The sequence below is a fragment of the Anolis carolinensis genome, chromosome 1 (genome assembly GCF_035594765.1).
Source record: "Anolis carolinensis isolate JA03-04 chromosome 1, rAnoCar3.1.pri, whole genome shotgun sequence".
NCBI classification, from domain to species: domain Eukaryota; kingdom Metazoa; phylum Chordata; class Lepidosauria; order Squamata; family Dactyloidae; genus Anolis; species Anolis carolinensis.
In genome coordinates, this window is record NC_085841.1 from 85358787 (window position 1) to 85374565 (window position 15779).

Genomic DNA, 15779 nt, shown 5'->3' on the forward strand with positions numbered 1-15779 from the left:
ATCCTTCAAAAGTTATCATTGTATAGAGGCTTTTTTGTACTTTCCTTTAAGGATAAAAGGACTGTCTTCTAAAAAATAATCCTTCATGTAGGCTTTCTGCCTCCTATAGTTGCTCCCAGAAAGCCAAGCAACAAAAGATCCAATATTGCCTATGCACAGTATGATTGTAATTCATTAAAATGATGTATACCTGATTTTCTGTCTTCAGTATTTTTTAAGATTCATAGTTATGGAGAATAAGGTAGAGATGACACAACTGGAATTCAGATTGGATGTTAGTTGTGCTGTAAACTGATAAAGATTGAAATGACTTTAACTTTTGTTAAATGATATGTTATGTACAATAACTCTCACTTGTGTAATAATTATAAATTGAAATCACTGAGTTTTTGTTTACTTTCAATCTTCTTAAACTTATGTGTCTCCAAAATATTTGTCAGGACTGTTGATTAATAGGCTAAAATCAGTGGGTTCACACTTTGGGATTTTTTAGCATTGTGGGAAATTTTGAAGAAGGGTACAGTGATTTTGATTGTAATGTCAACTCCCTTGTTCACATTGTCTGAAAATCACAAATACATCTTTAAGGGTCTTCCTTGGCTGCCAGGGGTCCCACAGAGAACCAATTGTATCTTTAGGCTCCTGCTATAAGTCATTTTAAAAATCTTTGTTGCTTCACAAAGAACGTTGACATGATTAGCTACATGTTTATCTTCTATCTAAATCTTTGCTATAATTCAGTATAGTGGGGGCCCCGTATCCTCTAGGTTCCTGGATCCCCCATGCGTGATTTAGTCTTGCTATGTACAATGATGTAGAAAAATGATGTCCCTTATATAAATCAAAGCTTTAGATATTTTTTTTTTAAAAAAAACATTTTCCAGCCATAGATGGGTGACTCTGTGAATACAGATTCCATGAATACAGAGGACAAACTATATTTATATGCTTAAATACGACAATCATATGCTTCCTATTTACTTCAGAGCTTCCTTTCCTGTCATCCTCATACACCCATAATTTTCATAGTCTAGTTGGGAATTCTAATCATAAGCTGTTTCTGCAATGGAATTTCTATCATGCTCAACAGGGGCTCTGTTATTTTTTTAATGTTTAGTTTGCTGGCCTTCTCTTCTAATTATGTTCCTGGTTTTATATTTATATGTTGTTTTTTTGCCACTTAGTACTGAAATTAGTCCTGATTGATTAATTGATTCATTGATTCCGACTATACCGGCTCACAAAACACTCCTGAGTGACAATTCTATTCAGGTATCTTGATCCAGAATAATTTTGACTAAAGAGGGAAAATGGAGCAGGAAATCCGTAATATGGCATTCATTAAGTTATCTTGTTTGATGCGGGTCACATTAGTGATAGAAAACTTCTCCTAACAGTATGTAAATTGACATCCTTTAGAGTTGAAAGTGAAGTGTTTCTGATTAAAGAACAATTGATCAAAATAGTTTTGGAGTATGCCTGAATACATCTTAGCAGTTGAATTATTTTACCTACTTTTCAATTCATCCTTTTAAAAAATCCCTATAGACTTTGTTACAGCAGCTGTGTTTGCATTTCCTTTTTGTGTTTGTACATTGCAGGACCCACTAAAGTGCAGCCTGGCACAGCTTTTTCTCTAGACAGATTATAGATTCCCATGCTCATTAAATGCTTGAGGACTGTAATCAAATGAGGATCATAGTCATCTGAAAACTCAGGAAGGCAACCATGGTAGTACTAGTATAATTTAATGATCCAGGCTCCATAAAGACCAAGACATGACAGTGTCTAACTTTTAAACTACTAATACACCTGGGTTTTTTCCTTCTCAGTTAGGTTCCAGATAGTTTATTTAATGCTTAAACCATAGCTCTTTCACATATAGGACAGACAAATAAATACATGAAAACCAGATTATAAAATACAATACAAAATACACCATTAAAATACCATTTAAATCATTAGAATAATTAAATTGCTACATAAATGGATGGTGAGATGCACCCTTAAAATACTGCATAAAATATGTATGAGTATCTAGCTATCGAGTTAGGTTGGATCCAATATCAATCTTTTGCCCATACTTCTAACTATGCTTCAAATTCTAATTAGGTGGATGAATTCCGGTTGTAGCATAGAGATTTGTCCATTGCTATGATCACAGTTGATCTCCTTTATCTGCCATCGTCTACATTTGTTTGATAGTTATTTTATTACTTGCTTAATGCATCTATATGATGCCTTTCTCCCCGTTTGTAAGGTGACTTACAAACAGGAAACCAAAATGAACTACAACACAGTAACAACATTAAACAAAATAAAAATACTATTTTAAAACCACCTATTAAAATATTATTTTTAAAAATGTACAAAAGTTAAAACAAGAGTATCCCTCACACATACCCATAAAAAGGCACCCTGCAAACTATTAGTCATTAAAAGTCTACCTTACAAAGAAGAAGTTTGCCTGACAATGAAAGAAGAGCAGGAGAGCAATAGTAGCCTCACCACAATCTCCTTTAGGTACAATGGAAAGCTTAATGACTCTCATTACTCATGTAGCCAGCCCATCTTTCACTTTTTTCGGAAGCCAGAAAGGTCAAGGATCCTGTACACATGTGGTGGTTCTTGCCTCTCCAAGGGTCCTGTCCTGTCAGGCTGCACAAATGAAACATTCAGTAATGCGCAACAAACAGGTGCCAAAATTACATCCACAATTGGACCTATATCAACCACAGCATCCAAGTCAAAACACATCTAAGCTATTTTGTCTGTAAAGGATCTTCTTCACATAGTACTGTTAAGTGGCATGCATTGCCCCAAATTACTCTGCAGGATTGATGACCTTTTTTTTAGCATTGGCAGAGATAAGTCCTAAGTAATAGCACAGTGACAATGAAGTTATTCTATTCTATTCTATACCAGAGTAAGTATGCTAGGAGAGTTAAGCATTTTAAGTGAAAAATTTGTTTATTTTTTTGTGGAGAAGCATTCTAAATGTGAAAAATTGTAAATGAGAATAATTGAGACTTGCCTCTAATCATCTTCTATTATGTGTGCAATTTTAATGTTGAAGACAGTCCACTAAATGTAATTTCTTGCATCCTGTGTAATTTAAGGTGTCAATAATCTTTATATGATTATCTGCCATTATTTTCTTACAAATAACGAGCCAAAATACTGTGCTGTAACTTGTAAGTAATGCATTACAAATAATGTTACCTGTGAAACAATGTTTTTGTGTGTAATAAGACCATATCTATCTCACTCCTTTTGAGAAATAATACAATTACAAATTTTGGCATAACTAGTAACATGTGTCCATAACTCCTTAATGCTTTTTGAAGCCATAGGAGTTTGGCTATATTTAAGGATTAAGTAACTAAAAAGTTATTTGTCAGTAATATAACAGAATACTCCTTCAAAAATGAGCAATACTAATGAGAAAATTTAAAACATTACAAACAAGAAGTTCTAAACTCTGGAAGACAAGTACAACAGCTCCTTTGCCCCAGCTGTTCTATATGGCATTGATTTGCCCTGTTCTGTGAAGAGTTTCCTGGAAGCTGCAGATATCACCATGGAACTATCCATATGGCACAGCTTTACATGATAGCTACTGAATATAAGAGGAATAAACTGCTTTATACTGATTCAGCCCCCTGCCCATCTAGCTCAGCATCATACCTCCTTCCAGGAAAGGCCGACTTCCCCATATTGAGGGTATGTCTTGGCTGCTTCCAGCTGTAAAAATCGGGTTGGGGTCAAGCTAGAATTTGCAACAGATGAATGTAATATTGGAAAAATGTATTATTTTTGCTGCTACTACTTCCCCCAGTGATTCTGTATCTTGTCTCTCTTTTTTTGTATATTGCTAAGAATGTTTACTCATTGTGTTTATGTTCGTGTTTATGTATATTTATTAATGTGAAATGTATGCCTGTTTTGTATGAATATTTCAATCTTGAATTACAACTATTGTGTTATCAAGAAATGCTCTCATCTCTGATTTTACTGTAAGCCACTTTGAGCATAGTATTACCAAGGGAAAGCATCATAACAATAAATGAATGGTCAAGTTGAAGTCAGCCCTGTGCATTATATTTCAGGCATGCAAAGCAGAGTTCAGGTTTATGCAAGATTCCTCTGAGATAATCTCTAGAATGTAATACAGAACAATGAACTTTATTCTAGTGTAATTTTTAAGTGCATTTTAAAGAAGGGAGAATGGCTGTCTGCTAGTTAAGCTCTGTGGGGAATAACCTACAGGCCCCACATTTTCTGAATTGTTTGTGTATATTTTCTTTAGGTAGAGACCTTTGGATTCACATTTTCATAAAACCACAGTACAATATCTCTGAGATTTCAAAATATCCTAGGGCATCTTGAAGTTTTTAATCTGTTATTTCCTAACACTTACCTCAACTTAAGGAAGCTTGAAGGGGCTTTTTTGAGAGCTTGTAAATATCATCTTTTTAAAAAAAAAATCATTAGGAGAAAAGGAATAATAATAATCATGATGACTCATAACTGAGTAACAAGAGCCACTCCTTCCCTTCCGGTAAAACTCACTACCTCCATAGTGCTGCTGCCCTACAAACCCTCACTTCAGGAAAAGAAAAACAAAGAATAGGTTCAGACCTGCCCTTTCTGTGTGGCAACACAGTACTAAGAAGTGATAGTAAGTTGTAGCTAAATCCACTGGGTCACTTGCTTAAAAGATTAAATTAGGCCTGTGGGACCAGATTATTGTGCTTCAACTTGGATCACTTTCAATCAAATAAAAATCAAATATAGAGGGAGTTTGACTGAAAATAAAAGCAGCACTGTGAGGTGCATAAAGACCTAACATTAGTGGAATTTTATTCCAAATCCTTTGTCTACTGCAAAGATCTTGGGCAAAGCTAGGTAAATTCAACTAGTAGCATCGTGATTAAATATCCTTTTAATGTAATGGGATTTAGCAAGTATTGTATTGATTGAAAACACTTGCAGTCGGAATTTGGAAATAACTAGTTAAATCTAATTAATTCTTTTACCCTTTTCTCCAACAAGTCTTAACAAACAAATTTGCTAGTTAACATTGCTCTTTATTCTTGTGGCACTGTGAATGCAAGGCTTTATCCAGTTATGCATTGGAAAAGGGAGTCTCAAGAGAAAAAGAATGGTTGAAAATGGCAGGGATTTCCCTTTAGGAGCCCTGCTAAAAGCATGCAGAATACTCAGTTTAGCATTGACCTTTGTAGCCTGTGTCTCGTGGGTCTAAATGAACCAGGAGGTAAATAATGCAATTGTTCATGGAGCACTGGTCTAGACAAGCAAGTGTTCTGCTTATGCCCAGAAGCACTCAAAGTATTGTAACTTAATAATTCTGCACTCATGGTCTATCAATTCATCTGTGTGAACATTTTTGCTGCACCTCAGCATTGCAGTGGCCTAACATCTTGTGATTAAAATGAATGCATGATTCCTCTTTCTTACTTTAAAATTAAATACCCAACAAATTGAATGGAAAAAGAATATCTTGGATGTTGGTGAAAGGGGGTAACAAAGAGAAAAACTTAGAAAGGATGACAAATTGCAAAAAACCCAAAACCCTACACCCTTTAGTAATGGTTTAGTCAAATGTCTACCATTTTCACTACATTTAGTGTGTTCTGACAAATTCCACTGTGAGAAAATACTATCGTTTAAGGACTCTTGCAGATTTGGCTTTATTACATTGTAGAAAATGAAGAATGGCAGGTTTTAGTATATATCTTCCGTTGTCCGTATGACCAGGTTAAAATTACAGTGAAATCAGTACATCTTTAGACCACCTGCCCATGGGCTTGTAGGTACTCTCTTCAGTTTGTGATAACTTTCAGCTAAATTTATTGATACTGAATGATAGCATCCACTACTTTTTTATTATGTCTTTGCTGGATCATGACTTGTATGCTCAAACACATTTTGTGGCACAAAAATCAAAGACAGAAATATCTTGCTGAGTGTATTCTGATAGTGTTAAATACTTTCTTACAGAATGCAGAGTTTCCAGCTGCATCTTGTGGCAAAGGAGACTATGGTTCCACTCCTGTTCAAGAAACAGTAAGTATTGTGCAAAATTTTAATCTCTGTGTTCTCTTGTCTATTGATATTAGTTGTTTAGCTTAGAGATTATGATTAATTCTTAAGTGACCTTACGTTCTCACCACAACCTTTAGAAATGTAGTAGCTTTAACTATTTCAGAGGTAATTGCAAGCCAAGATGTAAGGTTCTATAAGTGTCTGCAATAACTTTCAGCAGGAAACATCTGAATTACCAATTACAATATGAATGTCATTGGCAAGAATTATATATGCTACTATAACACACATGTACATTTTCTTGTGAACGTGTCAGGAGTTAAGGGAATATATGCAGGATTTTCCATTCTTAACCTCCCACGTTGAAAAACCTTGTAAAGGACCAAAATATTTTTCACATTTCAAGTTTTTATTGCAAAAAAAATTATACAAAAAAGTTTTTGTACAAAATTATTGGGCAAAAGCCCCTGTACATTTTTTCAGTAAAGTCAAATTCATTCAATATAAGTTATAATCACAAGAGGAAATAAGGTTGGTTGTATTGATTTTAACAAAAAAAACTGTGTTGGCTAGAACTGCAGAACAACATAACTTGGCCATATTTTTCTCACCTTTGCATTTGACAAAGCATTTGTGAATTTACCCTTCTTTAGAAAAAAAATAGTGAAAAAATTAAGCAGAAACCTTTCTTGCAGTATATGCTTTTGTTCTATGCCTCCAATTCAGGGGTATAGTCAAAGAGGATGCAAAATAAGAACATTGGTTTCTATGTAAGAATTCTTCCCCTCCAAGTGAAATTTTCTTTCACTCTACAGATTTCTAGCATTTCAAAAAGTAAAGCACTAAAAATCATTCACACCTCGAATTCTTACATTTGCTGTGTTTGCATTGTCGCAATCACTTTGACTGCTTTTTTTCTATGGATGGATAAATGCTGTTTCTAGATGTTCATCTGAAGTATTACATGACTGCAATGCTAGAAGTTTGTAGAGTGAAGGAAATCTCATGGAGGAGAGAAATTTTATTGGGGAGCAATGACCTCATTTTGCCATCTCTCTATGCAGACAAGCTCCGAAATGAAGAGAATTCTAAGAAAGTTAGAATTCTAAGAAAGAAAATGCATCCACCTTTATTTGCATATAAAACTAACAGCTGCTGGTGCTCTTGTTGTTTTTGAAGCTAATCTTGGTGCCTTTGAATGCTGTTAACCCTTTCTGGCATCCCACAGGCCTTTTATCTTGCCTCTCCTGCTGCGTTCCCACCAGCCCCCAAACCTGAGGCAGCCTCAAGCTCTCACTCAAGTGGAGCTTTGGTTACAGCAGCTTTTCTATTAGAGGAAGTGAACGCTGGCCTTTTGTCTCTGTGGTACAGTAGTGATAAAGCTGTGGTGGTCTTATCTCTCTTTTAGGTAGTGGCTCTTTACGACTACACAGCTCATCGATCAGATGAACTAACCATCCACTGTAGGGACATTATTCGAGTGTTATACAAAGATAATGAGAACTGGTGGTTTGGAAGCCTAGCAAATGGTCAACAAGGCTATTTTCCTGCCAATTATGTGGTTGGTGAAAGTACGTATAATTATTTTTTCTGTTGTGTTATACCTGTGAAGCCTTAACTGTACCTACAATTTATTTGTATGACCAGTTCAAATATTATACGTATATCAAAATAAGTGAAGTATGACTAAATAGGAGAACAAAACATACTGATTGCTAAAGTGTATACCACATGCTGCCCTTAGTATTGCATATTTGAGTAGCAGCCTTCCGAAGTTTCAAGGTAGAGGGTTCCCAGCCTTGTTCTGTGTGATCTTTTAACTGAAAATGTTGAGAATTGAAGTTGTTCATTCAGAGAAAGCTCTGAGAATTGCTAGGAAATTTGAGGCTGCTTTATTTAAAATAAAAGAAATATCAAGTATCATCTGTAGAAGCCTATCCCATTTAATCTCAATATAGGAGGAAATGTGACTTCTGCTACAATGTATCTCCATTATCTAAGAACAAAGAAAGCATGTTTCATTTTTTCATAAATAATGGTTTACTTACGTGCAAACTGATGAACCTTTAGTCAACTAAAATAAATTAATGCATCAAAATTAATACAATTGAGCATTTAAAAATAAAAACTGGCCACTATAAAATGCAGGTGAACATTTGTGAATCCTTACAGTAAAAAACGGTGTGAAACAACTTGGAAACTGGTAATTTCAAATAAGCAAAACCAACATCAATCTATGGACTGCCTATATAAAAAGCTTTGCTCTTTTTTTTCTTTCTTATTTTTATTTATACCTCATTTCTTCTCTCTAAAAAAGAGACCCAGAGCAGCTTACAGTAAAACCAATATGCAATTTAAAATAAAAAATATATACCAACATTAAAATAGAATTAAATATTAATGGTAATAAAATAAACAGTTAAACCCCTTAAAACAGATGAAAATATATTCATTACTTTTCTTTTCAACTATTTTACTTATAGATAGTTCTGTTATCTTGCTTACATGCCATAAAGTGGTTATTTGTCACATAAAATGTTAGGTAATTTGGGCAAAAATAATTGGGGGTTTTGCAATAATAAATATCTGGAAATGTAGGTCTTTTAGAAAACTTATTGGAACTTGTATGACTTCCAGTTTTTTGAGCAAGATAATGGTCTACTTTAGTTGTTCTGGTGCAAATGAAGTTTACTCATCACTTTCTATCAATTGTGAGGCAACAAGTTGGGAACAAGTGCAGAAAATCTGTCACAGCCTTGAGTCAGCATGATCCCTATAGGAATAAAAATGTGTCTCCTTTTGCAAAGCCTTCCCCTGCTAGTAATCACTGTGAACTGGTCCAACTCATGTTAGAGCTAGTCTCCACACCAGAGGGCACTCTGTACAAAAGTCCATCTGTGACATTTGCTTCCTGTTAGTGCTGTTCATGTATCTCTATATCTCATGTGACGAACCCCTTAAGAGTTTCAAGGGAGGCATATGTCTTAAACATGAAAGTAGCAATTGAGAGCCAAGGCAGATGGCTACGCACTTTCTCTGTATTTTGGAAGTCTCCATTTCAGTTTAATGTATTTACATATTAAGACATTTTTATATTTGAAAGATTCTAAGATGCCTTGCAGTACAAAAATCAATAGCACTGAGTTGTTGCAATGCATATATAGAGTAGCATTAAAATTTGGCAATCTAGGCCATGGAGGAACTGACCCAAGAATGCTGTGTATTTAATTAGATGGTCCCTTGAATGCCCTTTTAAGCTATTGTGTTTAATAAGTTCTGTTTCATTTTCAGCACAATATGAAGAACAACCTTCTCCAGGATTAGCAGGAGATTCAACTCCGCTTCTATTTAGTGAATTGGCAGAAGGCACATCACCAGCCGTGCCTGAGGTAATAATTTGGGGAGAAGGGTATATGCCGTACTTATGCAAGATTGGATTGCTTGTGGTAACAGATTAATTGCCAGGTGCTTCCAGCACAAAGTAATTTTAATGTGTGGACTTGCTTGGATTTAGCCATTCTCAAGCAGTATAAACCTGAAGGTTATCATGCCAGCAAAATCTGCTGGGAAATATTTCCTATGATGGAAAAATGGGTTGTGAAATTAACTGAGATAAAATTATTGTTACAAATTAGGTGGCCTTGTTGTTCAGCAAATATAGAATCTTAGAAACATAGAGGTCTCCATGGACCATTGAATCCAGTCCCTGTCCCACCCAGATTCTCCAGCTGAAGCAGCCCTCTCACACAACCAGAGAAGGAGACCCTACCAACTCTACAGTTAGCTGCTGAACTGCTTTCTGACAAAAAATAACCCATAACTATAAATAAAATGAAGGCTGAAATGGTTAATTTTATTGCAAACTAGTTTATTAGCCATATTTCACCTAAATGTAGACAGCTTTACAGTGAGTGTCCTATGTCTTGTAGACAGGAAAAGTCCTGAGCCCTCCTATAGGATTATTCATTTTTCTGGACAGAACTCTGCCCATAGGTAGCAAAAACATAAATGTGGGGAACCGTGTGTTGTGATCTAAGAAACATAGTTTGTGCAATCTTTTTCTCATTTGATTACACTATCAAAAGTGATTAGGCTGTTCATCCTATGTCTCCAGATGTATTTGACAAAAAAGTATAGTGTAATAGGAAAACCCGGTTGTCTAGGTTGCTGCAAAAGGGATAGAGACACAATGCAGTGATAGCTTTAGTTTTGTGAGTTGAACATTGTTGCCTGTCCAAAACTATCTTCAGTGCTTATTGAAAATGGAAATGCAACTACAAAAGTCTATTGTTTTCTTCTCAAAACATTGTGCTTTACCCCACAAAATCTAGTTTTAGGCAAGTGCACATGAAACTCCCTTTTCCACAAGTATATTCATTAAGATCAAGAAAGCAATTCTTAGAGCCAGATTAGACATGAAGCCAACTGAAAAGTGGCAATTAATGTAAAGTTTTCAAATTTGAAGAGCTGCAGTTGGGCGGCATAAGCAGCCTCTGGATCTTTTTCTGGTGTGTGTATGTGTGTGTATGTGTGTGTGTGTGAAGAGGGAGTTTTATCTCTTTTTCTCCTATGTGTGTTACAAGGAAAGCCTCAAACACTCCACCCCAATCCATTCATGGTCCTGAGGTAGTTCAGGATTCTTTCAGCTTCTCTCTGTATAGCAAAAATATGTATTAATTAAATTTAGGTAATAGATATCAGGTATAGTTTGACTCTCAGCGCACCTTCCTTTAAACCCAGAAGAAATGAATGACAGTGACTGCTCCCTCCATGAAATGGATGTTGGCTGCTTTTCAGGCGAGACAGGATAAACCCAATGCAGGAAATCTGGTACATTAGGAACCCTATCTAGTCAAACAATGGGCTCCCATATAGTCAGGGAAATTGGTTCTACCCATTCTCCCTCTTGTAGCGTAATTCCATGGTATTGGCAGACTAATAATAACAACAACAACAACAACAATAATATTTATTTATTATTTATTTACAGTATTTATATTCCGCCCTTCTCACCCCGAAGGGGACTCAGGGCAGATTACAATGAACACATATATGGCAAACATTCAATGCCAACAGACAAACAACATACATTAGACAGACTCAGAGGCATTTTTAACATTTTTCCAGCTTCACGATTCTGGCCACAGGGGGAGCTGTTGCTTCACCGTCCAGAAGTGGCTGTACTTCCTCATTCCTTTCCTCGTGTTTTGCTGGCAGTTTTATGGTGTTGTAAATTAGCCTCCCGCATAAAGCGTCCCTAAATTTCCCTAATTGACAGGTACAATTGTCTTTCGGGGCTGCATAGGTCAACAGCAAGCCGGGGCTATTAATGGTCGGAGGCTTAACCCGACCCGGGCTTCGAACTCATGACCTCTCGGTCAGTAGTGATTTATAGCAGCTGGTTACTAGCCAGCTGCGCCACAGCCCGGCCCCAAATAAATATTTTATTTATTTGATCAGTCATATGACCACTTCAAAATACAACACAAGTAAACACGAGGCAAAAAGGAGGAGAGGGCAGCAGCTGACCTTCTGTTTACAACCAGAGTCTTATTTTCCTGATTCTTCTTTCAGGAAATGTGTTCTTTTCTTGATAGCTTTCAGGACAAAGAGGCTTACTCTGATTATGGTGGATCTTTTTTGTCCTTGCAAAGGAATGTCAAAAGATTATTTCTATTGGGGGACCTGAAATTGGACAGCAATGGCTGTAAATATCTGTATTGGAGTTCAGTATATCCTGGATAGTCAATCAAAAAAGACATCACAGCCCTGTTTCACCATTGCCTCACCACTAGCTACTTTCAGTGGGACAATGGATTCTATGAACAGAAAGATAGAGTGGCCATGGGGAGCCCTCTCAGCCCAGTAGTAGCAAATTTCTATATGGAGCACTTTGAAAAACAAGCCCTAAAAACAGCACCAAAAAAGCCAGCTGTTTGGTTCAGATACGTAGATGACACCTTCACAATTTGGAGCCATGGAGAGGAAGAACTCAGCAAGTTCCTGGACCACCTTAACAGCATCCACCCAAACATCCAATTCACCATGGAAAAAGAAAAGGAAGGAAAACAGCCATTTCTAGATGTTCTGGTCATCCGCAAACCCAATCAACAATTGGGCCACACAGTTTACAGAAAACCTACACATACAGATAGATACCTTCATAAAAATTCCAACCATCACCCAAGTTAAAAAAAAGAAGCACAATCAAAGCCCTGACAGACCGTGCACAAAGAATCTGCGAACCTCACCTCCTCCAAGGTGAACTAAACCACCTAAACTGGGCTCTACAGGCCAATGAATACTCCACCACAGACATCAGAAGAGCTGCAAGGCCAAGAACAAGCCATGAGAGTCAAGACAAAGATCCACCCAGAGGAAAGGTGTTCTTACCATACATCAAGGGATGTGTCGGCATCGAATTGTTGCCAATTGTACGCCGCCCTGAGTCCCTTCGGGTGAGAAGGGCGGGATAGAAATATTGGAAATAAAACCACTGACCGCATAGGCAAACTGATGAAGAAGCACAACCTACAAACTATCTACAGACCCACAAAGAAAATCCAACAAATGCTACAGTCAGCAAAAGACAAGAGGGATCCTCTCTCCTCTGCAGGACTCTATTGGATACCATGCAGCTGTGGACAAGTATACATAGGGACCACCAAATGCAGCGCCCAAACAAGAGTTAAAGAACATGAAAGGCACTGCAGACTAATTCAACCAGAGAAATCAGCCATAGCAGAGCACTTGATGAACCAGCCTGGACACAGTATATTATTTGAGAACACAGAAATACTGGACCACTCCAACAACTATCATGTCAGACTACACAGAGAAACCATTGAAATCCACAAGCATGTGGACAACTTCAACAGAAAGGAGGAAACCATGAAAATGAACAAAATCTGGCTACCAGTATTAAAAAACTCTAAAATCAAAACAGTAGATGGAAACCAACACTCTGAGGGCAGAGGAGCCCCAAGGACGGCTAATGACTGAACAAAGGATACCCCCCACGCAAGAGACAAAACCTTTCCAATGCTAATTAGGGTGATTAACTGAAACATTAATGCTGGCTTCCCAGTGACGAAGGACTCTTGCCACACCCTGGACTCTCCACAGATATATATTTTTTCCTTTCCTTGCCCAGTTTATCCATGCCTCACAGCCTCTGAGGATGCCTACCATGGGCGAAACGTCAGGAGAAAATACTTCTGGAACATGGCCACACAGCCCGAAAGACATACAACAACCCTGTGATCCCGGCCATGAAAGCCTTCGACAACACAATCAAAATATGTTCGATATCTTCCACCATCTGTTCTCCCCAAGCGCAAAATCTCTCACTTCTTGGGATGTTGCTGTAGCGACCAGTTTGCATCATAATACCAATTTGTTCAAACCTAGCCCTGGTATATATTCTTCTTAGGGTAACGGAACTGGAATAGTCAGATAGTGTTCTAAATTGGCAGAGTAGGAAAAGTTAATCATCCAGATCAACCCTGTGAGCATGTATATAAAAGAGCCTCCCTGAAAAGACTTCGAGAGACTGAATGCGCCTGAAATACACCCAGGAAAGCATAGCAACAACAAAAGGAACAGGTAGTTTTGGACCGGCAAGAGACATGTTTTTTCCTCCCAGAATAAGCCAGCCAGCACTTAGACTAGCCCCTTATATCTCGTGTGTATCGTCTTGAGACTACTTAGAATAATAGAATCATAGAATGATAGAGTTGAAACTTCCTGCCAAGAAGCAGGAAAATGACATTCAAAGCACTCCCGAGAAATGGCCTTCCAGGCTCTGCTTAAAAGCCTCCAAAGAAGGAGCCTCAACCACAGTCCGGGGCAGAAAGTTCCAGTGCCAAACAGCTCTCACAGCTAGGAAGTTCTTCCTGATGTTCAGGTGGAATCTCCTTTCCTGTAGTTTGAAGCTGTTGTTCCACGTCCTAGTCTTCAGAGCTGCAGAAAACAATCTTGCTCCCTCCTCCCTATGACTTCCCCTCACATATTTTTACATGGCTATCATGTCTCCTCTGAGCCTCTTCTGTAGGCTAAACATGCCCAGCTCTTTACTTTGAGTTTATTATATTAGATGAGTGGCAGTTTTATTGAACTAAGCATGTTGCTTGCTTACACCTTAGCCCAACTATTCCCTTTTGTTCTTTATTCCCCATTTTAAGAACAAAGAACATGAATCTCTGGATTGGAGCAGTGTACATTTATTGGGCGGGGGGGGGGGGGGAGAGACATCGATACTTTACTCAAGGTAGCTTACAACATATAAAATTATTATTATAAAATCACAGCAATATAGTCACACATTCATGGACCATATCATCATCTTATTTATAAATAGTGGTTATTGAACAAGAATATTATTTTAGATCAAATTGCATTAGTCTTCTTGATTGAAACAACTGCAGTGAACATCAACCATCAATATTTTATTTGAGTGAACAGAACTGAAACGAATGCATTTTTAAAAAAGCTGTTTCTTTGTGTGACTGCATGTAAAAGTTAACTGATATCCTGTATCAATAAAAAGTACATTACACAACATTAAAGAACATCTATAGTAGGCAATAGCTTGCTCAAATAATTCAATTTCCCCGTTTGTCGTTAGTAATTCATTAGTTTTGTAACTTGTGAAGCAATATTCGACCTAGATTGTCCACTGGTATGGATCCCGCGGTTTCGAACCGCGATAGGCCCTTTTTCTAATGTCGTCGTTTTTTTTCGTTAGGAAAACAAGGTTTTGCAAATCACCCAAACTTGTTTAAGTGCACTGGGGCAACCTAGATATTGTTTCCACCTTGTGGCCAATCAGAGAGCACGTTTAACCCAGGGGAGGGGCTTGTACGTCCTGAATGAAAAGAGCGTGCAAGGGAGCCTCGTGGCTCATTTGGCTCGGGATCTGCAGAGAGAGGGTGGTTGGGACTGAGATTCCAGGCAGGCAGGCAAGATTGCTTCCTTCCTTGGCTGAGCTAAAGAAGACCGGGAGAAAGGGTGGGTGGGTGAGGACTGAGGAGGAAAACGGGTGGGTGGGTGTTTGGGCTAGGGTGTTTTTTCAAAGGGCCTGTGGGCTTTTTTCCCCCACCAGTTTGGCGTTTGCCATTTGCCCACCAGCCCTGCAATTTTTCTGCTGCGCCATATTGCCTGGTGCGGGGTGGGCTTTCGTTTGATTAGGAAACTTTTCTTTGCATAGGCATTAAAGTGAGTTGCAAATAGAAGAAATCAAATATTCCAATTTTCATTTTGCAAAGTCTGGCAAAACTCCCCATAATCCACCGAAAAACAACTTGGGGAAAAGGGAGGGTGTATTGTTTTTTGCTCTTTCCTTTCAGTGCGCTGCAAATCTCTTTTCCTATCAACGCTAGCAAAGTCTGGCAAAAGGTTGCAAGTCCCATAATCCTCCGCAATACCACTTGGTTTGGGCAAAAGGGAAGGTGTATTTGTTTTCCCCTCTTTCCTTTCTTCTCTGAGCTGCTCATAGGGCTGGCAGCAGTGACTCTCTTTCCCTATCAACGCTAGCAAAGTCTGGCAAAAGGTTGCAAGTCCCATTATCCTCCGCAATGCCACTTGGTTTGGGCAAAAGGGAGGGTGTATTTGTTTTCCCCTCTTTCCTTTCTTCCCTGAGCTGCTCATAGGGCTGGCAGCAGTGACTCTCTTTCCCTATCAACGCTAGCAAAGTCTGGCAAAAGGTTGCA

At 37.9% G+C, this 15779-nt stretch overlaps 1 protein-coding gene across 6 annotated transcripts in view; it reads left to right on the forward strand.

The window, feature by feature from the left end:
- ahi1 (Abelson helper integration site 1) overlaps window positions 1-15779 on the forward strand; it is a 143623-nt gene that overhangs the window by 114489 nt on the left and 13355 nt on the right. For all 6 annotated transcript variants that reach the window (XM_008114528.3, XM_008114529.3, XM_062978334.1 and 3 more), the window contains 3 exons: window positions 6025-6090; window positions 7478-7640; window positions 9361-9458. In XM_008114528.3, coding sequence (XP_008112735.2) covers window positions 6025-6090; window positions 7478-7640; window positions 9361-9458 — 327 coding nt within the window. The remainder of the gene's footprint in view (window positions 1-6024; window positions 6091-7477; window positions 7641-9360; window positions 9459-15779) is intronic.